This window comes from Melospiza georgiana, chromosome 2 (assembly GCF_028018845.1).
Source record: "Melospiza georgiana isolate bMelGeo1 chromosome 2, bMelGeo1.pri, whole genome shotgun sequence".
NCBI classification, from domain to species: Eukaryota; Metazoa; Chordata; class Aves; order Passeriformes; family Passerellidae; genus Melospiza; species Melospiza georgiana.
In genome coordinates, this window is record NC_080431.1 from 24,944,945 (window position 1) to 24,968,902 (window position 23,958).

At 37.5% G+C, this 23,958-nt stretch overlaps 1 protein-coding gene across 1 annotated transcript in view; it reads right to left on the reverse strand.

Moving 5' to 3' along the window:
* OCA2 (OCA2 melanosomal transmembrane protein) overlaps positions 1-23,958 on the reverse strand; it is a 158,583-nt gene that overhangs the window by 121,288 nt on the left and 13,337 nt on the right. Inside the window, exons 2-8 of the mRNA XM_058018454.1 lie at positions 15,633-15,731; positions 14,843-15,031; positions 11,366-11,423; positions 10,428-10,500; positions 2,630-2,787; positions 2,061-2,143; positions 1,571-1,724 (exon numbers count right to left, since the gene is read on the reverse strand). Coding sequence (XP_057874437.1) covers positions 1,571-1,724; positions 2,061-2,143; positions 2,630-2,787; positions 10,428-10,500; positions 11,366-11,423; positions 14,843-15,031; positions 15,633-15,731 — 814 coding nt within the window. The remainder of the gene's footprint in view (positions 1-1,570; positions 1,725-2,060; positions 2,144-2,629; positions 2,788-10,427; positions 10,501-11,365; positions 11,424-14,842; positions 15,032-15,632; positions 15,732-23,958) is intronic.

The window sequence follows — 23,958 nt, forward strand, 5'->3', positions numbered from 1 at the left end:
ATAACTAACATTATGATGCAATATACATGTAGCTTTCCACACTCTAAATTTCAAAAAAGTTTACTTATGAAAATCTATTTCTACTTTTGAATGTGGAGAAATAATTTTTCAGCCAGCAATAGAAATCTTTCCCTGATATTTTCACAGAAAAAATAATTTCATGAGTTGTTTTAAGTCTTTTCCCTCAAAGTAACAGGAAAACTAATGCTTTCCTTGGCTCTGCTTTTCAGTTTCAAGTTTTCATTTCCTTTTCCACATTAATTTTTCCAAAGCAGATTTTCAGGTTGCAAACACAAAACCCCCCCTTTACTTATATTTAAAACCTGATGTTTTTACAACTGCTGAAAGGTTGCATAGTTGGGGTTGGGGGTTTAGGGGTGTGGAATTTTGTTTGGTTCAGCTTTTTTGAAAAAATAAGTTGCATTTAAAAGTATTAAGACTATTTTGGGTCTGTGCTGCATGCCTACACATACTTATAGAAAAATCTAGTCCAATCCCCCTCTACATTTATTATAATGTCTCTTTGTTCATTTACAATGTACACAGAGGCATTTTTAGGTTTAGAAAGAAATAATCATTGCTGAACAACATAATCTAAATGTCTAAAGCATCTGCTGTGTTGTGTGCATCCATTATTGGTATTTGATTAGGTGAAGTTTTACAGCCTTACCATTTCAATGGGGAACGGGCTGAAAAGCTCAAAATATGCAATGGGTGTGGAAGAAAAATGAGCATGCTGGACATATGTACTGTGGAGTACCTTGTAGACTTGATTTCATTCATTTCTTAGTTTCATACTGATGTAAATCAGGCCTGATTCAACTCAGAGGATTGACAGTGTGGATCTCATATGAATTAAAAATATTTTTTTTTTTAAAGTGCTCCTCCCCGTTTGCAATTCATTTTAAGATAACAGTAAGTGTTTTCATTTCAAAGAATTCAGTTTGAGTTCTGTGTTATCTATGATATGTTTCCATTCTTAGTGTGATGCAATGCATTTTTATTTGATTTAGTACCTCAAGGTTTTGTAATGTTGCTGCAATGTATGCTAAAAGTTCCCTGTCCCTTGATTCATATTAATTCAAGCTCAATTTCCTCTTTAAATAATACAGTTAAAGAATGCCTAAAAGGCACTTATCCGTTCATTTCAACCTGTTGAAAGTACACTAAGTTCATAATTTGAGGTACCTTAGAGAATGTAAATAATGATATGTTTATTTTACCTTATAAAATACTTCAATACTAAAAAACAAATTTTCCACACCTTTTGCAATTCTCACCTATTTTTACTCTCACAACAAAACTGTAATTCTGTTGACATATTAGAAAACTTATAGACCCTAATAGAAAAACATACAAGATCACTGTAACATGAAAAGAACTTGGCAGAATCACTTACAATGCAGAACAATTTCCCCACATGTATCTTATTCATATCATTAGCAACATGGTGTATGAAGAAGTTAAATACACATTTTAAAATTATATCAAAGCCCAAGACTGAAAATTCTTCTTGTGCTTCTCTTACAGCTTAGGAAAAAAATAAAATCCAAGTACAAAACTGACTTACTTCCAATATGATCAGCACATAGACACCTACTAAGATGATGGAGGCTACTGTTACTTGTGCCTCTATATTTGCATGAAGGTACTGATGCTTCATGGAGAGAGGAACACTTCCAGACTCCTGCAGGAAAGCTTGAATGTTTATGAAGATGGTGCCTCTGGTGAAAGAAAAAGAAGTTTTGTTTATTCCTGGAATGAAATACCTTTAGTTTTATTTGTGCATTTTTTAAATAGAGAATTTATAAATATACTTGTTACATCTTTACTAAAGCAAGCAACTCCTCAAACACCTTCAAACAAACTGTGTCCTTCTAAAAAGCATTGTTTAGAAATTAAGTACAAACCAGTCTTGTAAATCCTTTCAAAGAACAACAAGAAGTCATCCTTTCCTGCCCTTCTGAAACATGCAGGGATAATTATTTTTAAAACTTTATCTTAGTCAAGTCTATGAAAACTGCTCCTTAAATGCATCATTTTTCAGTCTCTTAGCCAACCTGTTTGGTATCTGAAAGGTTCTAGTTGTGAAGATCTGCTGATTTCTTCTTGAACTTAAGGGTAGAGACCAGTTGTATACCACCTGCAAGAGAGTCATATTCAGCAATATTAGCAGAAGTCAGTGATAGTGATATGTCTCTGATACAGGGTTTTATTCCTATTTTTCTCTCTTCTGACAATTTTTGTGGCTTTTTGTGGGTCAGGAATAAAATCAGCCTAAATCAGTTCGCCCTGATTAGGTTTGTTAGGGGTGCTCAGGTTTAATCAAATTAACTCAAGCTCATACTCAATCAATGAAGTGATAGACACCTCCAGGATGTCCTCCAGAGGGAGGATGCCAAAACACATTTTGCATTGAATATAGAGAACAAAATTTTGAAGCAGGAAGCCCAGAGAAGCCTTATAAGGCAAAAGGAAATGCAACTTTAATTACAGAAAGTTTTCTAATGCTGAAAGTGAAACACTTTGCAACAAGAAGAAGCATGGCCACTTAATCCACACAGTAGTGATAGAAATAAATGATAAAACACATCTCAAAAAAAGTGAAAGAGAGTTTAAAGACTATCACCTGCTGCTGGTGCCTCCTCCTTGATCCTGTGTCTTCACTCTGGCTGATTTGTACAACAATGTATTCCTCTGTTTGCTCATCAACAACCTGTGCCCCAAATGGGCCTCCTATGTCTAACTTTAACAGAGCAGAATCATGAAAGTCAGTCAGATTCATAGCTATTAATAAAGTTGTTAAGGTGCAAATTTCCAGTAAAAATACTATAGGCTGTGTAGGCTGTACAAATTCCAGGAAAAAAAAATTAGTCAATTTATGTTGAAAAAATACATTCTTCAGCTAAATTTCAGGAATTTTGAAAAAAACAAAACCGATGTCTACTTTCTCACCAAGTAGTACTGTTTTGACCAAGCTTCCTAATAAAATAAGAGTTAAAAGTTCAGAACAATTATCTTCCCTAGTGACTTTTGGGATTACCAGTGCTTTTACCTGATGTATCAAAGATTTAAAATAGCATACAAAATACACAGAGAGAGAAGTAAGGCTCTGTAAGAACTTGTACTAATGAAAGGCAGCACCATTAGCTCAGCAATTTAAACATCACAGAACTTGTACTGGTGAAAACAGTGTAGAAACTGCAGAGGATTTTGTCTGATTATTTGCTTTTTGGTCAAAGTTTTGCTCACAATGTTACAAATATCTGAAAGATATTTTCAACCTCCTTCAGCTGAAGTACTCACAGACTGTATCACACTCAGCTCCCTCATCTGCTTCTTTTTCTTGAGATATCTCACATAAGATGTGGTCAAACTACACTCCTAGTCTAGTATAATTGAAAGATCAGCCAGCCATGATCCACAAATCCATTGGAAGTCTAGTTCTATTAGTTCCAATACATTCAGGGCTTTTTAAACCTAGTGTTGTAATAGTCCACTTCTGGCATGGTTGAAAAAAGCATCCTTGTGGCTTGGTGGGTGGGAGGGAGAGGAGATAAGGAAAGCCCAAGATTTTTAACCCTTCACAGTTTGTTTGAAACTGTAATAGAGCAATATTGTAATTGTTTTGCTCCTGTCTGCGACAGGTAGAAAGATAGGGCATAACCAACAAATCAAAAAAAAAGCTAACAAACAAAAATAACTCCTTAGTTTTTCACACACATGTTCCACTGAAATCATGAGACTTGATCACATGCTTGAATGTCACCCTGCTTAGCAAGGCAAGCTGAGCAAATACCACCAGAGGAATCACACAGGAAAGGATAAAAAAAATTATCTCACATGTAACAAATCAGGAGCCAAGTCCAGTCCAAAGAATTTACACTCACAACCCTTAGCAAACATAAACAAAAATGACAACAGTTCTCTTCTGTTTCTGAAAGTTTTAAATACAATTTGGCATCACAGTTTTTCTGTGTCACTAGTTGATATATAATAGGAGTCTCCATAGGACCTATATCCATACCTTTAACTAGAGATATTAATTAAACCTTCTAAAAGGTCTGCTCACCTGAAGTCATTAACCCCACAATTTGGGACAACTTTAATAGTCAGTTTTTCACTAGGCATGTAGCCACTTAGGTCTTGAAAAGCTTCAGGTGCATATAATTATGGCAGCTTCCTTTTAAGCAATACTTTTAAAATAAATCCTGTAATTACCTAGATGACACATTCAGGAGTTATTAGAAAGGATGTCTAAAATTAAACCTTATTTTCAAGAAGAGTGGCTCGTTTCTTCTTTTCCTCTACAGATAAGGATACTTTTTCCATTCCATTCTGTGCACCTATAAAACCATTATAAAGAGCCATAGGAAAAAAAAGGGAGAAAGGTTCTCCTTTGATTTCAAGTGCAACAGAACATCATTCACCAGTCTGCATTGAGGCTCTTAAATCCCATCAGTTATCTTTTTCCAAACAATATTTAGGGACTCTGTCATAATTCCATTGTTACACTGCAGCAGATCACAGCCTTTATGAAAGGTGGAATCGTAATAAACCAGAAGAAAACTTCAGACATGCTTCCATGAAAAAAAATATTTTTTTATCAAGCTGCACTTCAGGATATTTTTGTTCTGCCTTACCTTGTTTTTATGTTTCCCTTAAATTGCCAGAATGTGATTTCCTCTAAATTTTAATCATTCACATATGGACAACTTTTGGGAAAACTCTCTTTTTTCTTCTAATATTCCCTTTTATTCTGCAATTTAAGCATGCTTTTCCTTTCCTGAACTTTTCTTTTGTAATTTGTCCTCCAGTGTCCCCCTTTAAAGCAAAAATCTCCCTGGGGAGATTTACAGACAGAGCTGATATTTTTTATTTCACTTCAGCTAAACCGCTTCATTTTGATATAGTTCTATTCTTGAAATCGCATTATCGCTGTGAATTAGCCCGTCAAGGGATTTGGGTTTGTGTTTGCTCTGTGAAGCATTACACTGTGGCTGTCTGTATTTATACCTGGCACCAGAGCAGGTCTGCTGCTCCCAGCTGAACTAAGAGCTGTGCTTCCTGATCCTGGTTTTCTGAAGAGGTTTTGAGGAGTGTGGGACAGTCACCTCATGTTACTTAATTTTTATGTGGCCTGTGTAGACAACATGATGGAATGGGATGCAGTGGCTGAACATTTAAACTGGTATTCATTCACCACAGTTCCTGCTCCTGTGCTTTGGACATCTGCATCTGATGGTTGCTTCCCTAAAATCAGTGATGAAAGGGTGCTTCTAAGATGGAATTCATGGCTTCATTTTGGACTACCACATGAAGATGAGAATAACTGCTCACGAGGAACATCCATTCTCTCTATTAGCTGTAAAGAGAGGCTAGGATGACTAACTCAGGAGTAGCTGAGTCAGTTCCCCAAAATACCAAATCCCTGCTCTACCCTCCATCATGTAATTGTTTCAAAATGTACAGAGGCAGCCAAAAAGCCCTGTTTGACAGAGATTCTCTGTTATATTTGCACACAGATGGCTGACTTTATGCTTTCTTTAATATTTGTATATCCTTTTCTGCATACTGTAGAATGGACCTTGAGAATGCTATGTCTATGCGTTACTTTTCAAGTTTCTGAGGTAGTTATACATCATTTATCCTGATTTATCACCAGGTCACTTATGCTAGTTTCTCTAGGATATCACCATTTTAAAGAAGGCCTTTTCCCTGGATCTCAGTGTCCATATTTGCATTGTCCTTAACTGGTGTTATTTCTGTATTACTATTTGTGCTTTTCTTTTTTTCATTTCCTATCCCTGTTCTCATCTCTGGTGAGTATTTTTCTACATTATCTCTTCATAACATAAGTTAAACCACACACTTCTCTGTCCCTATTGGCTTCCCCATCTGATGAATGCTCTATGAACTTTTTATTTTCCTCCTTTTTGGAGTGCGAGTAATCCAGATCCATTATTGTCTACAGTGGATACATCCTTTCTCTCTGCTCCATCAGTTTGAGAAGTTCTGTAACAAACTAATTTCTACAGCATTTTATCAATTGTGTCTTGAGGTTCTGTTTCTTGGCTGCCTCTGCACGTGGTCCTGGTCTTCATCCATCTATTTAACAGCTTGAACATTGCCTGCAGGCCTAAATGCTTACTACATTTCCAACAACATTGAAAACAGAAGCAATTTTTGAATGCTTTCTGCAAGGAAAAATTATGGAGGAGAGTCTGCCAGCACAGAACTAGAGTTACAAAATAAGAAAATATTCAAAGGGGGAAAAGAATTAAAGGGATTAGAGAGGTTTTGTAATTAATTACATCAATTTATGCTCCCTGGAGAAGAACCTTCAAGGAAGCTGAAAATTCTGCTAAATATAACTATATTCCTTGCTTTACAATCCTTCTTTCTATATATACACCTTTTGCACAGGGAGCGGGAAATATTCTTTTCCATGTCACTAATGGTCATGGCATGATTGCAAGTTTTCTAGTGACCTTTCCTTGCTCCAACAGTTGCACCAATAACACAAATTCATTAAGAAATCACTCAAACTCATACAAATTCAGCAAGGAATTTGATAATAAGGAGTCTTAAGTCTGCTTGTCCAGAGACTCCTCATCCACATACGGAATTGTTCTAAATAGTTCCACTGAATCCAAAGAAAAGAAAAATCTAGCCTATGATTTAAAATGTAACATATTTTTACTATTTATATACATCTTCTACTTTCTAAATTTGAGATCTTAATTCTGGACTGGAAGTGATAAAATCTTTCATGGAAAGAATAGAAATGCAGCCATGAGAATGGCCCCTGTCTAGTCAGTTTGGTATCTATGGTTTTGTCTGATTTGGAATAAGCAGATACACATTCAGATGTGACTTCAGGTTATGTACTTTTATTATTGAGTTTTATTTTGAACATAAAGAGCAAGTGAGTATAAAAACTCTCTATGCTGGGTGCGGTGAAAATATATAATTTTCAAAATGTCATCCTTTGCTCAAAAAATTTAACTGGGGAGATATCAAACACCTAAACAATAAGATAGTCAGGTCAGGACTGAAGGACTTTAAAACATATTTACAAAAATGTAACATCCTTGGCCAGACTCGGGAAGAATTTACAGCCCACTCTCCAGGTAATTTCTGACAATCAGTCCGAAAAAGCAAAATGAAATTGCCTTGCTCACACTGATCTAACTTTTCCTCACCTATAACATGACTGGCTGCAAGTACAAATGTTGAGAGGGAAGAAAAGGTTACTACTGAGGGGCAGAGTAAAGACAGAAATTCACACTTCAGTGAGGTAGGTGTGAGATCCATCGCACTGAAATGAGCTGAAGACTTACCATTTCTTGAAAAATAAAATATTTCTACTATTGAGAAGTGTAGAAATAGCTATAACTGTATGAGATACAAAGAAAGAAAGAAGGCACTGTATCAGGGAGACAGACATTTCTCAGTTTGCATTATTCCTTAAAAGCATGATGAATCTCAATGACTTTTTAATTTCATAAAATCTAGTTCAATTCAAAAAGTGAGTGTCTAGTTCTGCTCCAGTTGTCCATTCCCTACTGCTGGACAAAAGCTTAAAATTTGCTTAGATCAGGGCAGTAGTTATTAGAAACAAAAGAATGAACACAAAGTATATTTAGTACTTCAGAAAAATTTTCAAGTCTGAAAATATATGTAATAGGTATTACATGTAATAGGTACATGTAATTAAACAAAGAAATGCTGAAATTTATTCAGACTCTATATCTCTTCTTCTATCATCTTAATGACTAAAGATGTTCTCCCCTTAACATACAGCCTTTGAACAAAAGATCTGAAAATGCTTCACACATTTTACATCAACAGTGACATTGAATCTTGCTTCCTGCAGAAAGGGTCCTCAAGTCAGGCTTCAGTATAAACTTCCTTCTTTCTGGTATTATAGAGCTGACTGTTAGAATTTAAAAACTAATAAATCCCAAGAATTTATGTTCAAAGAAAGACATTACCAATAAAAGCTATACTAAAATCATTGAATTTGTGCCTGGTGCCTATACGGAAATCAGTATTTAAACAAAAAAACCAAACCAATCACAAACAAAATTACAGACTCAGAAAGCTTCTATTAATTCACAGGGGGCAAGATGTTGTTTCCAGAATCTGCAGCCAGCACACCTCTGTGTTACATGCCAGATTTGTACCCATGGGGATGGACAAAGCCATGGGAGATACATGTCTGCTAATAATAAAGAAGGTAATGGGGAGAAAAACTGCTGGAGTAAAACCAAACCAGAGATACAGGTATAGCAACACAACCAGAGATCTCATCCGAAAAGCAGGTCACCTCCACACCAGCCATTGAAGGCCTCTCCAAGCACCAGAGAAGGAAAGCCCTGCCCCTAAGCAAACCTGAGATTTCATGGGCATGGCAGAAAAAACCAAAAAAATCCGGGCAACACTACGATGACAAAGGACATGAACTCCAAAAGTAATCACTCAGTTTGCTTTTTAAAAATATTTCACACTTTGTTTTGTCTTTTTGAGTGTATGGAGATACATTGCATATGTGAGCACACACTCACAACAGTGTGCTTGGGCATTGCTGGAAATAAACAGATCTGTGAGGAAGGAGTTAAAAAAAAAAAAAAAAGAAAAGAAAAGTGGTTAATACCTATTCAATACTTCTAAACAGCTTTTGAGGCAGAAGCAAGAGGTAAAGTTTGCTCATTTGCAATTTTGGCATCATATGAGCTAAGATACTGATTTTCCACCCGAAGTCTCATATGATAACCTCCAAGGGCTTTGTGGCAAGGACTGCTGCAGCACACCTGCAAACCTACCATTAAAATCTTGTGGTCATTCAGAGAGTAGCCCATAGTGTCTATTGGGAGAACTGCAATCTGTCAGCCAGCAGAAATTGCATCTTCAGCACTGCTGGCTGAATGGTTAACATTACTTAGGACTAGCCAAGAAGGGGAATCCTTTTTTCACTAGGCAATAAAGTGGAAGGCAACCACATGAACTTACTGCTGAGCAAATGGAGACTGCCAGTGACAGTAAGACAATATTCAGGGTGGCTGGTGCCTTTTACAAAACTCTTTTAGAAAGGCAATCTTTCTCCTTGATTCTTCTACTCGAATTACTACATCATCTTGAAAAAGAAGCTTGGCTTTCCTGGATTGCTTGCCTTTCACTTTTCCCCAGCTCACTGACATCAGACAGTAGACAGAATACCTAGTTTTCAAGACACATTACACAAACTAAAAAGCTCTAGCTTTGGGTTTTTCAGGTAAGACATGGAAATGCTATATTCTGACTGTCTGACAGCTATTTGTCTCAAAGTGTCCTGACATGATAGGTAAAATGCAAAATTCAGGAACATCTCTTTGTCTAAAATCCCAGTCCCAAATGCAGCTCCCTGAAACAAAGGGAATATTTGGTTGCAGAGCTGATTTGTACAATGCAACAGCTATGGGTCCAACCCAAATCTGAAAAGAGAGGAAATCTTCAATTTATGCTACGACAGTTGACTAAAACTTCAGCTCAAAGACCCTCTTTGAATTCATTCTCTTGGCAGATAAGGCTGTGACAGCTGTGGTGCTGTTCAACACTACACCCCCATAGGAACTTTTAACAACAGTTTCAAGAGGGACCAAAAACACTGATATGAACAGGATATTGATGGGAGTTTACAGCTGAAGTTGTCATTTGTCCTACTAAAAGTCCATTTGCTTCCCTTCAAAAAGCAATCTCAACTTTTAATTATAAACTGCCCTAAAGCACTAACATTTTCTTCCTCATTTACCCTACTAATTAGTGCATTATATAGTGTCATTATTGGTGACAGTGAGAATGCTAATAATTAAATCTATTAATCTATTTAAAATGGACTGTCCCTGCCCAAAGCTATGGAGCTGACCAGTTATATAGAAGAACAGAGCATCTCAAAAATGAAAACCTACTGCACCTTTTCAAAACAAGGGACCTTGCAGGAGCTTGTGAAACGTATCTATAGGTGCATCTTCTTTTAACACTTGTGAAATAAGAGCCAAGAAGATTTCATATCAGACTGATTTAACTAGAAATATAGTGGGAAGAATAAATGTAACTAATTTACAAAATTTTTTGTTTGTTTACTAACTGGATGTTGAAGCCTCAAAGACTTTTCACATTCAGATCTGCATTGACCTATGATGACTAATTTTTATTTGGTGTAGTTCTGTTGCTTCTTCTTCTAAACAGTTGCTTGGCCTGACAAGTGCCAGTCAGTACAACTTGGAGAGGGAGTACTCGGGCCAGTGGCAAGGACCATTCCAAATGCAGCCAAGGCTCTGAGATCATCCTGTCCTCTCAGGGTGCAAGAGAGGAAACACACATCCTTTCAACTGCTTTATCAATGAAACGTCAGATCCCTTTTTTTTCCAATGAAAGAAGGATACAGAAGCTTTCCAGAGGCGATACAGCCAACATCTGCCAGGGCGTACCTTGATCTGGATAAATGCCAAATAAAATCTAGGGCAAGGATAAAGAATAAACATTCATTAGTAACACAAAAACTGCCAAAGACCTGCTAAACTTATCTGAAATACTTTAAAAAGACTCTTGGCACATTCAGTTGTGAGATTGTTTCCGTATTTTTAAGTATAATTCCACCACAGTTGAAAAGCATCTCTGGGATACTTAACAAGGGTAAGCAATATTCCTCCAGTTAATTTACAGCCAAAGTCCCATATTTTATGCACTTTTTCAAAATGTCTCTTAGGTCAACCTTCAGGATCTGTCTGGAGAGCAGCACCCATACCTGGGGAAATGCAGAGTGTCATCTATTCTCTTCCTGGCACAGAAGCCCTGCTACCCCAAAAGGAATTCCTCACAGCCACTAAAAAATAAACTCCAGCTTTTTAAAATTTTTCTCTAGACTTTCAGTTGAAGATTTTGCTGAATTTGAAGATTTTCCTAAGGGAGGGCAGCACTTTGGCCACCTGAAGGAGATGCCAATCTCCCCATCAGCTTCTGCCTTTGACACTGTGAAGCGCTGTCATTGCTGCAGCATCCTCCCAAGCATAGCTTTCCCTGTGAGCATTCTTCAGGTGTCAGGATCAAAAGATACATCCTGAATTCAAAAAGCATCCTTAAGGGACCTAAAAATTTGGGCTTAAGCTGCTTCTTCCTCCAAACCAACTGCTTACCCAATCACATGGTCCCGAGAGGTGACAAGTGCACCAAATAGGACTATGACTAGGCATGAAGCCCTGTACAGTATTGTCAGTTTTTGCCTCAAGACATTTTCTGTGTTCTAAGAGAAAATATCATAGCTCATTTTGAACTAATTCTAAAGAAATGGGGGCCAGGGGAAGACTAAAAATTCAATACTTACAGAGCAGACAACTACGAAGATAAAGAGGCCTGAAACTTTCAGGAATTTGAGACAGCATCTGAAACACAAGGAAACACGTATTTACTATCTGGTTAGTTTAAGAACAACCTTTCCTATTCTCTTAACAGCTCTGACATTTCAGAAACACCATGGTAAGCACTTAGGGGTGATAGTACATCACATCAGAGTGCAGACGCCACAAAGCAAGGTCAGCAAGGGTTTAGGAAGCCTTGGTGACCATCAGGGCTCCTGCACCGGCTCTGTTCACAAATGGATCTCAGTGGACAGGAAGGAGGATTTGTCCCTTGGAAAATCTAAGGGAAGGCTGCAGAATGAGCTGGTGCTGGATGCTGGAACCACTTGTCCACAAGTGCTGCTGGCCCCTGGGAGACCCTAATCCCCCTCAGGTGATTCTTGTCTCTCCCAGAGAGGCGAAGGAGCACTGCTATCACAGGGAGGTGGCATGGCTGTGCTGGAAACACAGGTTGTTGCATAGACAGATGGTGTCAAGAGAGAATTCCTCAAAACTGGACTTATAATACACACCCTGAAAAGTATTTGGAAATGCAGTTTGAAGACAGGAACAAGATGTAAGAATCTTCTGGGTTTAGCAGTATCTTTTAAAACCACATATACTTCATGAGCATACATCTACTAACAAAACTGATTTTTTTTTCCCACAGCATGCCTGTGCCCATTGAAGGAATGCCCTGTTCCGGAAATGAGATGCCACAAAACATTCTGAATTGTTCAAGCTTACTACTGAGTGGGTTAGGCAAGAATAACTCTAAATTAAAATGTGGATATTGAAGATGCATGGTCATGAGAAAGAAATCTTAAGATTTAACATTTTAAATCACCATTTTTTAATCTTACTGAAAAGACAACTCAACTAAAAATTTTCTGACTGTCCATCAATATGTTATACTGATGCCTTAATTTACAGAAGCCTTTGTGTAGGTTTGACCTCGTTAGATATTTTCATTTTGAAAGCATCAATATTCTTATTCTGTTTGGTTTTTTTTCAAGTAAACATTCCAGCCCTGGTTTTCTGACAGAATGACAAATGCAGGGCTTGATTTAAACCTGATGACAAGCAAGAAGGAAAACATTTCAAGTTACAGGATAATTAGTTGAAAAACAAAGAGTGCAATAAAAAGCTGCATTGACAGATGCAACAGGACAAAATATTAAATCAGAATAGTCTGAAGAATGTTAGAAATAATTTTTAATCACATTGGAAATAAGTCCCTAAATCAATTCATTGACAAAAAGCAACAGAAATTACTGGAGACCAATTTTTCAAAAACACTGTTTTCCAAAGTTTCCCCCCTCTCTAGAATAGTCCAAACAGCAGAAAATAAAAACCAGCCGCTAATAAAAATGTCTTGTCACAAACTGGTACAAAGGGGCTAAAGTCCCCTATTTAATACAAGTGGTAAAACTTTACCCAAACTTTGCACAGTGTGAAAATCTAGAGAAGGAGGAAGAGGAAGCCAGTTAGGTGGTTTCTTCTAGAAATTCCAAGTAGCCCTGATCTACTGAGGGCAGAGAGAGGAAGAAAGTAATACAGGCATGAAAAGAAAGGAATGATGACACAAGCCATTTATTAGCACTTCATCACTGATAACGTTTTTTGGTATTATGTGATTTATGGAAAATGGTGACAGTTTAGTCATAGATCCTCTATCCTGCTGGTCAATTCTGTCCATCTTTACATTACAGTTTCCTTCTGGAATTTTGAGAATTTATTAGGCTATGAATTAATAAATTTTAATCCAGACTAGTTTAATTTTTATATACTTGATATTTTTTGTTTTCATTTTGGACTTACAATTTATGATAATAAAGTATTATTAAAAACCTTTTGATTTTAAGACACAAGTGAAATAAAATATTAATTAAGCATTTATAAATTAGTAACCAGTTGTTTGTAAATAACAGAAACTCATCCAAAGGAGCTGGCAAGATATAATAAAAACAAGGTTTTGGAAATGGTTTTAATAAAGACAGCATTTAGAAGGGTCTTTTCCTCCCGTCTGTTTGTTTTCATGACATTTTGTATTAGGGAAGCAGCATTTTTAGCAGCTTACATTTGAGACATGATCAGCTTTGGACTCACCCGTGGTTCACAATCTGTCTCTTCCTACAGTGCTAATCTGGCACAGTGATGCAAGTACAAGCCCTGTGCCAAATCCTGTGCTGATATATGCCTCCAGTACAATCCTATCTGACTTCAGTTGGAAATGCATAGAGTATAAATGTATGAAGAATTTCACCCTCTCTTCTGAGCCAAATGATTTTTGATCTGATCTGCATATGGTGTTGGGCAGTTTAGCATCATTTGTTATCTCAGCAGCGCTGTGCTAATTTACAACAGCCAAGGCGCTGATCCCATATGAACAGCCTGCACTATAGCAGTGAAAATATTTCAAGGGAACTTCTGCCAGAAAAACTTGCTCCCCTCCAGATTATAAATCTATGCTGTACTGGAAACAATGGATTTCACACTCCCAATTGATACCTTTGTTCCATCAAACACCAGGGAAATCTACCACAAATGTGAAGAAAAACACCTGCCAACCTTCTTTGCACGTGCTCACATTGCACTAATTGCAGTCATTGGAATTCTCTTGCTCCATTTGCTCAGCAGCAGAGTGGGAGAGCACAAAACCATATGCACAGTGAGAAGAAAACAATTGTGAAGAGATAAGCTAAAACAACATACAGATTGGGAAAAGACGCACTGACATTCTGCTGGAAAGGTGCAGCAGATCAACAAGGAGATGTGGACCTGCAGTGCTGGGCTCCATGAAAACCCTGCAGAGCTACCTTACAGACACCAAAACAAACTAGAAGAAGCATTGAACCTCAAGAGTGGGCAGAGGGAATTAGTATCCAAGATTAAAGGTTCTGCTAGTTAAATCCCCAGCAAAAATGTCCCAAGAAAATCTGAAGTTATGCTCTTATCATATTGCTATCTTTATATATATTAACAGGTTCAATTTCCTCCAGCCATAGCCCTAAATGACTACTTTGGGGTAAAGAATGAAGTATATTAATGTTGTCCAAGGTGGAAAAATGCTCAGTTATATTTTGCTTTGTGCATATGTGAAAAGCTACTGTAATGACTACAGAAGAACTTTTACACACATATTTTAATTAAAGTGAAGCAACAAAACGCTGAAGAAAAAAATGCTGTGGAATCAACTACAGGTATTTTAAAAAATGGTTAAAAATAAATATTAAAAGCAATACAGAAGGTATTGAATTGCAAATTTAGAATAGGTGAATGATTGATTCTTCTTAGAAGAAGGGGCTATTAATCATTATGGAGAGTCCATAATCAGTTTCAAACTACATACAGTCTAAATACGGAATCCTATTCTATTAATTTACATAAAATAATTTTCTAGATATCTATGTGTAAAAACAAATACATGCAGAAATTTTAAAAAATAATGCTTGAATTCAGACCTCATCTTTGATAAATTGAACTTGACATGAAGGTTGTCCAATATTTCATATTTCTCAGAAGAAGCAGATCTGGGAAAACTTGTCATTTCACTTTCCAGTTGAAACCTTTGCTCAAATTCTGCAGAGCTGTTGTCCCATGAATCATCATCTGTGGTAAAATCTGGATTATGAAGAGCCATACACTGCAACCTGTCACACATTTTCAGTAAACATAATAAGACAAAACAGGGTTTTATTTCAACAGGTAGTAGATGCAACTGGCCTTGCAGAACCTTACATTCACTCTGAGAGATTTTTATGGAAAATTTCATAGAAAAATATTTATTCAGTACAGACCAAGGTTCCCTTGGTGACACAGTTAAGTAGACTGGGGATCAAGAGCAAAGACCCATGACATTTAGGTGCACCTGAGAGTACAAGTTCTCTGACACACCAGGCAGATGTATTTCAGGATCTGGTGTGCAAGCTCCATCGCGAGGACCTTCCGTATAGTTCTGCTGTGTCTTTCAGTGCACTTATGTAAGAGTAATGGAGGAAATAAGAGCACAGAACCTACAGCTGTCTATGCTTAGGGCTCTCTAATGACCCTGACCTCACACCTTACATCTTTCCCTTTTTTCAGCCCCTTCTCTGCTACCAAGGTCCTCCAGAGTAATTCTCGGCTTACAGTCCCAGCTATTCCCTTTATTTCCCAGCAGGTTTGGTGTTAGGATATAAAAAAGAACCATATGCAACTAAATAGAAGAGAACTTAGAAAAAAAATATTTTGAGAAAAATGAAAGTAACTCACCCATTTTCCTCTGAGGAAACCTTCAGTAGTGGTGTCTTCTCTGTAAAAACAGTGTTTTTTGACCTTGAGCTGAATAATTTTGAAAAATTGAAGTGATATCTTTGGAGGGAGAAAAGAAAAACAGAATACTAAGTCTGCAGCAAAAAGATTCACTTAAGATCTACAGAATATTTTGCTACAAGCCCATCTAATTAGTTAAATATTCTTTAAGAATGGTGTTGACCTAAATTAGGGTTTTCATTCATTAAGTTTGAACTAGTCATGGTAGTTACCTCCTTATACTCACAGGGCACTCATTCATTTAAGTTTACCCTAGCATACTTCATAAAATGGGAGATAATACAAGAACTTATTCATTTATTATAATAAATGCTATTTGAGACATGAGTCACCAAGTACAAATCTCTAAATCAAATCTCTGCAGCAACCTTGGTACTCTTGGTATTAGGGAAGAAAACCTGAATACATGTACTTAATTTCTGCAGCACAGTCCCTTCCAAATGGTTTCTGTCAAGTCTTGGTCCTGGTGTTGCAGATAATTAAACAGTGTAAGCTAGTTCTTGCCATATTGCAGCTTAGCATTGTGAAGGAGCTTTTTGCTAAAGTATAAATCCCCAAACTTAAGAAGCAGCTGAAGACAATCAGTCACAATCACAGAGGTCTGGCTTTGAGGCAGACTTCTGGGAGCGACTAAATAATTGAGCCATTCTAGAACATGTTCCCATGACCAGACTCTTTCAGAGAAATTTCCTATCAAAATCAACATTATTCACGTACACTCAGATTTATTCCATTCAAAATTGTAGCCTCCCACCACCAGAAAGTTCCAAAGAAATATGCTAGACATACAGTCAAAATGCAGATCTCAATACACTTAGAGGAAACACAAAATTTCTTCCACTATTGCTGGACTGTGAGGGGAAAAATTTATAAAATCATCGACTTCTAAATAAATACACAACAGTGACTAGTTACTCAGTCCTCTAATTATAAGTCAGCTCAAAAAGAAGGTATTGTGTATTTGAATTTATAATGCAATGAAGATTCTTACAATTTGTAGAGCTGTGTCTCAACTTTGAGTTTGTAAAATTAAAACCTCCAAGTACTGCTTTGGCTTGTTTGTTCAGTAGTGTTCTCAGTCAGAAGATGTGCTAGGTGCAGAGTAACTGGATATGGTTATTTCAGCCTTGAATGGCCACAACACCAATTCAAACTCTGCCACATATTTTCAGTCTCAACTGAAGAAAGTGAAAGAGTTAGAGAGATTCAATTACCCAATACCTCATGTCAAAAGTTGGGCAGATTACAACTCAGGTGCTACATTGCACTGACACTTCATCTGTGAAGAGATGATTGCATAATCTGTAGCTATCAAAGTGCTTCCTTTTTTAAGCAGGAGATCATTCACACAGAAGAAAGTATAAGTGGAGAAACTGTTATTTTGAAGCAAGTACTCCTCCAATCTCATCATAGCTTTCAATGTGAAAAGATACCTAGAGCTTTTACAAAATGGAGCCCATAGGTATAGCAGGAACACTTTCAGGGCCTTAAATGTGTCCTCACGATGCATTGCTGATACACCTCTGGCTAATCCCAATATCCCACTATACTCAAAGTCTGCATCCAAATGGGGCAATTTTTGTAACAATTCTGATGGTGGACCTTTAATGTGTGAGTTCAGAAATTTGACTAATGAAATGACCACTTACTGTTTCTGCTTTTAAACACAACAATGTCACTTGTCCCACAGGAAAAAAAGGCTTCAAATAATATATAATATATGCCGTTCTGACCTTACCTCATCTCGTGCACACTATTAACCCTTCTGCACTTCCTTTTGTTCTATTCCTTCTGGGATGTGTAAAATCTGAGACTAGTTACCAGACACTTTCTATTAAAACTTCCAATTTCTTCTAATTGTTAGGGGTTGACACTAACATTGCTTTGTGTTACACAGGCATATGTATATCCCCTGACAATCCACATCTCAGCAGCTCTTCACCACTACTGTGAATGATCAGTTTGCAAAAAGTGCTGAAGGGCAAAGCAACCACAGGAATGGCAACAAGAAAAGGAGTATAAAGGTCAGGTGAAAGATGGCTTAAGTGACAGAACCTGAGGTGAAGAATCCAGAATGCTAATTAAACATATCACCTTCACTTAGATATCACCTTCACTTTCTTCTTACACTTTGTTATCCCCACTTGCTGGTATAGGTCCTGTCACTTTTAAATGGAACTATGAAGCTGAACAGATGGCCAAGAATGATGAAGACAGAAAAAAAAAAAGGAAAAGGTCTTCAGATAAAGTAAAAACAATTAGTAGATGACAACAACAATTTGCAGAGAATAAAAACACATGGACAAGAATAAGCAGCAGGAAACAGCCAGGCTTGACAAAACAAAAATAATTAGAGAAAAAGCAGAAGAGCCTCAACTCCCCCATGATGTGATTACTCTAATTAGAGAATGAGAGTAATATAAACAGTAAAGCTAATTAGGGCATAAAGGAATCTGGCAGGCTGAAAGCTCTAGAAAGAAAAGTTGCGAAAACATCATTTCAAAAATTGCAGGGACTATAAAAATGAAAGTTATCCTTGAATAGAGAGCCTGGCACAAACCCCTCTGTGCCCCTCATACTTCTGCAGAGATGCTGGAGGTGCAATTTAATCATCCACTTAATCCAAAGATAAAAGATCATCTGCAGCCAAAACCTAGGAAGGCCCAAAGACCCCCTGCTGATAGAGGAAGTCTGCAGAGTTCAAAAACCATCTTAGCATAATTCTTAGTGCTCCTCAACCCTGCAAGTAACTGGCAATTGGGAAGCTGTGTAAATAGGAAACAAATCAAAATGTAACAAATTTCAAAAACTGGGATCCGGTCACACTTTGAATGTTTCCTCCTGAACAAATAGCTAGAAATTTTGCTTATATCCATATGCTAGTATGGAATGCAATCCACCTCTACTGAGCAATTCAGTAACATTACCAAGAGGCTAATCACCAGGTCAGCTCATTAACCAGTTGTGGGTAGGCCTGTTCTCAGGATGAAAAGACCACTCTAGATTTGCAGGCAAGGATCTGGTAAGCTGGACACCACTTGCGTTCACAGTTCTTCTCTCACAGTTCAAGACTCAAAAATCATTAGCATTTTCTACATCAAATATAGAATAGTTTGAGTTGATCAAACTGGCTTTCAAGAGAGGTACAGTGAGAGCAGGAGATGGAAGGAAGAGATGTGAGAGACTCCAGTTTCTCCCTCTGATGGGTTGATGACTCCTCCAACATTAGTCAGAGATGGTGGCTGATGAAGTCTGCTTCCCATTACCTGCAGGCGATACCTTCCTGTAGTCAAGCCCTAGACCTGCACTCTGACCACATTTTCAGGCATTTCCTAATGGTGTTTACACCTGAAATTTTAAACAAAAGGAAAAGGAAGACTTTGTGGTGGGCCCTTATGTTCAGCTATAAGCAACGTTTCAATCCCAAATGCACAACAGCAAAGGTCACCAAAAGAAATATACATCCTACAAGAGCCTGACCAAGTAAAAAATCATGCTCATCCTAGTTAGGCTGCAAACACTTAAAATAATCACTAGATCTGACTGGAACCTATTAATTAGCCCTGTATTGAAAAGATTAATCATGGTACACAATGTACTGCTTTCATTCCCTATAATAAAAAAGATACATTTTAAATATCAGCTATATAATCCTTCATCTCCCATGTGATATGCTGTGCACACAACTATCGTTTGGGGAGCAATTTCTGTGAAAAGAGAAAACGATAGTTCTCACTTCCATGGGAAAGATTTGGTCAGAATTGAAGGGGTGAATATGGAAGTATATATGTTATGTAAGAACATCAACAGTTTTTACCGTAACTTATCAAAAATTTCATTTTATAAAAAAATTAAAAGCAGATTCTCTTCAGGGGAAAAAAGAGCTAGGATGCTTCCCTGAATTAATAATCTGACTCAAAGCTAGTAACCAAAACCATTATAAGCATGACCTTATCACTCTCTACAACTTCCTGAAAGGTGATTGTAGTCAGGTAGGGGTTGGTCTCTTTCATCAGGCAGCAGCTGACAGAACCAGAGGACACAGTCTCAAGCTGCGTCAAGGTTGACGCATTCCAATATAGGTTGGATATTAGGGAAAAGTGTTTTACAGAAAGGGTGATAAAGTTCTGGAATAGTCTGCCCAAGGAGGTGGTGGAGTCACCATCCCTGGATGTGTTTAAAAGACTGGATATGGCACTCAATGCCATGGTTTAGTTGAGGTGTTAGGGCATGGGTTGGACTCGATGACCTTTAAGGTCTCTTCAAAACTTGTGGTTCTGTGAATGAGGTTACCTCTTAAACAAAAGCTTAAGAATACTACTGACCCAAGAGTTTCTAACAAGTACAACAGCTAAGTAAAGTTTCCTAAAAGAGAAGTCCAGAGTAAAAATGAGAGATAATTAATAATGAACGACACTAGTCACAACAGCATGAGTTTCATTTATCATTACTACATTCTTTTAGAATAAAGTCTAATTTCAGAAGTTTCATCTTCCCTAAATAGAAAACATTTATACAAATCGTATGTACTGAACTAATTACTCTTACCATAACTTTAAAAACAAAACAAAAACAAAACAAAAGCCACAAAGAAAGAGATTCCCCAGACCAGCTTTTGATTGCGCTTAAACACATTCTCCCACCAAGTTGGTATTTGTGGTTTCCTGATGAAGTCCACTTTTTGGGGAACAGTTATGTGGTACAAACTGTGCTGACTGACATCAGAGTATTCACCTCTTAAACCTTTACAGTGCACTAAGCAGCTGTATGCATACATCTGACAACTTTGTCATATACATGAGCCCACACAAAGACACAATCCTCTGTGATGATTTCTCCTCAGAGGTAGCACACCATGGGGAAATTGTTATGACTACCCATCACAAATCAAGCGTAGCAGCTGATACAAAATCAAGAGAAGGATCAAAGACTCCAGAGCTCTCATCTCAAAACAGTTTCTAGATATTTCCTGATGACTTCTTTATGTAGCTTCACCAAGTCATCAAACAACCTCCAGACCTTTTAAACCCATGCCCCACTAAGATGTCAGAAAAAATGAGCAATGAAAGCATTATTTAATACAGACTCATTTTCTTTTTTACTTTTCTAATTTTCAATTGGACAGGACTGTACAGGATCCTGAAGGACTGGCACTGCCTGATGGCACGACACTGTGAGAGGTACAGTCTACTGGCAGGTCTCATTTTGAAAGACACTGAGGTGCTGGAATGTGTCCAAACAGTAAATAAGGTGGTGAAGGGTCTGGAGCAGCTGAAAGAACTGTGGTTTTTTAGTCTGGAGAAAAGGAGAAGGAAAGGTCAGGGAAGACCTTATCTCTCCCTGCCTGAAGGGAGGTCATAGTGAGGGGGGCATTGGTCTCTTCTCCCAGAAAACAAGTGACAGGACATGAGGGAATGGCCTCAAGTTGTTTCAGGGACATTTCAGACTCCCTTTTTGGAAATATTTTTTTCACAGAACGGGTTGTCCAGCATTGGAACTGACTGCTCAGAGAGTGCTGAGTTACCAGCAGGTAATTCAGGTATTTAAATGACATGTAGATGTGACATTTAGATAGGGCCAGGGTTTAGTGGTATACTTGGTAGTGTTGGGAAAGCTGTTAGACTTGATAATCTTAAAGGTCTTTCTCACCCAAAATGATCCTATTATTCCAAACTGAGAATCATATGCCATGCCAAGACCCCAGGCAATTAAAGAACAGGCTTAAGAAATGTGTAGGGAAATGTGTGCTGAGCTTATCCTAGATGGAAACGATTCCTTAGCTAGAGCACACACAATGTGCATGCTTCATTCATTTCTGCTGGATTTGGAAAGTGAACGTTCTTCAATGGCAATTTTAAGCTCAAAAATAGCCTGGAAAATAGAGTGCTTCATATGATTCATGTTTTAAAATCAAAGCAGGCTTTGTAGGATTATTTTGCTTCTCTGAAAAAAAAAAAAAAAAAAGGGGTATCGCCACAATTTGGTAATTTGTTTACCCCAAGAGTCTTTGCCTGCCTCTGTCAGGGAAGGTCTCCATCAATAAGACTTTGGGGTGTAGTAAACAGACCCTGACCTCACTCTAGTGAGTGAAGATAAAAGAAAGGACTTAACCTCTAAGCTGCCATGAAACACTTCTACCTCAGAGGAAAATATGTGTTCTCCACACATTTTCTGCTCCCATGTCAGGGCATCATGAGGTCCATCTGCCTGTGGGAGGGAGCCAGGAGCAGGGACTGGCCATGGGTCTGGCAGGGCCATGATCTTCCCAACCAGAGCCTGTCCCACAGCGTCCAACAAGGGAGCGGGGATGGGGTAGGGATGGAAGAGCAAGTCAACTCTGATTTCATCCAGCAGGACCACAGGGATACAGCAGGTCCAAAAACTACCATTTGAAGGAGTGAGAAGTTGCACTGAAGAGGGTATCTGCTGTTTTCTCCTCTAAATTTTCTGCTTCAGCAAAGGAAATTAAAAAGCTACAGGAGACCACATGGAAAACTGCAGAGAGTCTGAAGGAGAAAATAAATTTCAGGAGCAGAGGCTGCCAAAAGAGTTTAGCTGTTAGCAACTGCCAGCAAGCTGCAAATTTGAAAGAGCCATCAAGAGCCAGTATGGGTAGCAGTCCAAATTCCAAACCCCTAGTTCCTCTGTGGATTACATTGATAACCTGTTAAGAGGTATTATCTGCAAATGCTGCAGGGTATAGTGAAAAATGAGTCTGTAGTAGGGAAGCAATTTATCAAGAACACTTAAAGCATGACTACATTTGTGACACTTAGTATATTCTGCAGGTTTGGCTTTTAAATGCCACCATTTTTCCTTGACATTCGCAATGGGCTTTCAGCTTAACCAACTCTAACTGACTTATGACAAATAATGGGGGATCACACTTTTTTCTAGTCCATAAAATCTCAAACATTGAAAAAGTGGTCACAGCTTAATTCTTTAACTTTATGTCTGATCAGACTCTCTTATAGATGCAATATTGGGTGATTGAATGATGGAAATATGAGCAGAAGAGTAGGTCTGAGATAAAACTAGGTGGTGTAACCATGTCTAGAGAAGGTTTTTATTCATCAAGCATTGAAGTGATAGAATGTTGTCATCTCAAAGGTTTGGGGAAACATATGTTAAAACATGAAGATTTACTTGGAGAGCAGCTGAATTCCAGAATTATGCAAGAAAAGGAAACACCATTAAAACAAGGCTAGTGGCCACTTCCAAGATGAAGGAACACCTTCATACACAACAGTGAGGGACAATGTTCCTTAATCCAAGCAACATACTGACAAACTGTAACATTTATTTATTCTTCTGGCTTTTCATATATCTTTATGGCACTCACCCCACAGTTTTGGAGACTGAAAAGAGTAATTAGCTAGTGATACTTAGAGATCGAGAAATGAAAAATCTATTTTTTTTCTTTTTTAAGCATTTCTTAGACTATTGTTTTTCCATATATTTTATTCCAAGAATCTGGATATAGGATTATTCATAACTGTAACTTTTAGATAAAAAAATACTTTGTCACTAAAAAAGTATCTCCATTCCTTGTAGTTTAAAAAAATAAAGGCAGACATCTCCCAAAAGAAGCATTCACTACAAACATGAGAAAATGTGGCTGATTTCTGTGCCTGGAGAAGTGTTACAGAGGCAGGCCACCACACAGCTTAAAAAAAAAAAACAAGTTGACATCAAATTAAGTTTTATTTCGAAAAACCCAGATGACTGATTCAAAGTACTGTAAGTTTGCTGGGACTAGTATTTTGTCCTTTGGTCACAGTAAAATGAAGCACAGTAAGTTCAAGTATACTCCTATCTGTTAAGTAGTTCAGTGTTACAACTACTAACTATCTGTTACAAGTTCAGTATTACAAGTACTAACTATCTGTTAAGTAGTTCAGTATTACAAAATATCTCGGACAATTTATGTAGCCTTTATGTAAATTATGATCTTGGTTGACTTGACCCAGCAAAAATGCTAAAATTTGCTTCAAAGCTAGAGCATGACACCCAGCTGACAAAGAAGAAACAGCAGTAAAATTTGCAGATAAATACTTTCTAGTGGGAGATATAGCTGTCATGTTTTGAAATACCCCTATTAAGTTGATAAAATAATGGCATTTTTTCACTTGGAAGTCCTTCCATTAAATTTAATTTTTTAATTATTTTAATTACAATGGATGTACTAAGAATTTCTTTTCAGGTTCTGGCTGAGCATAAGCACTGAAGTTATTCACATAAGCTTTGTCATCTGAAAGTCTGGTTT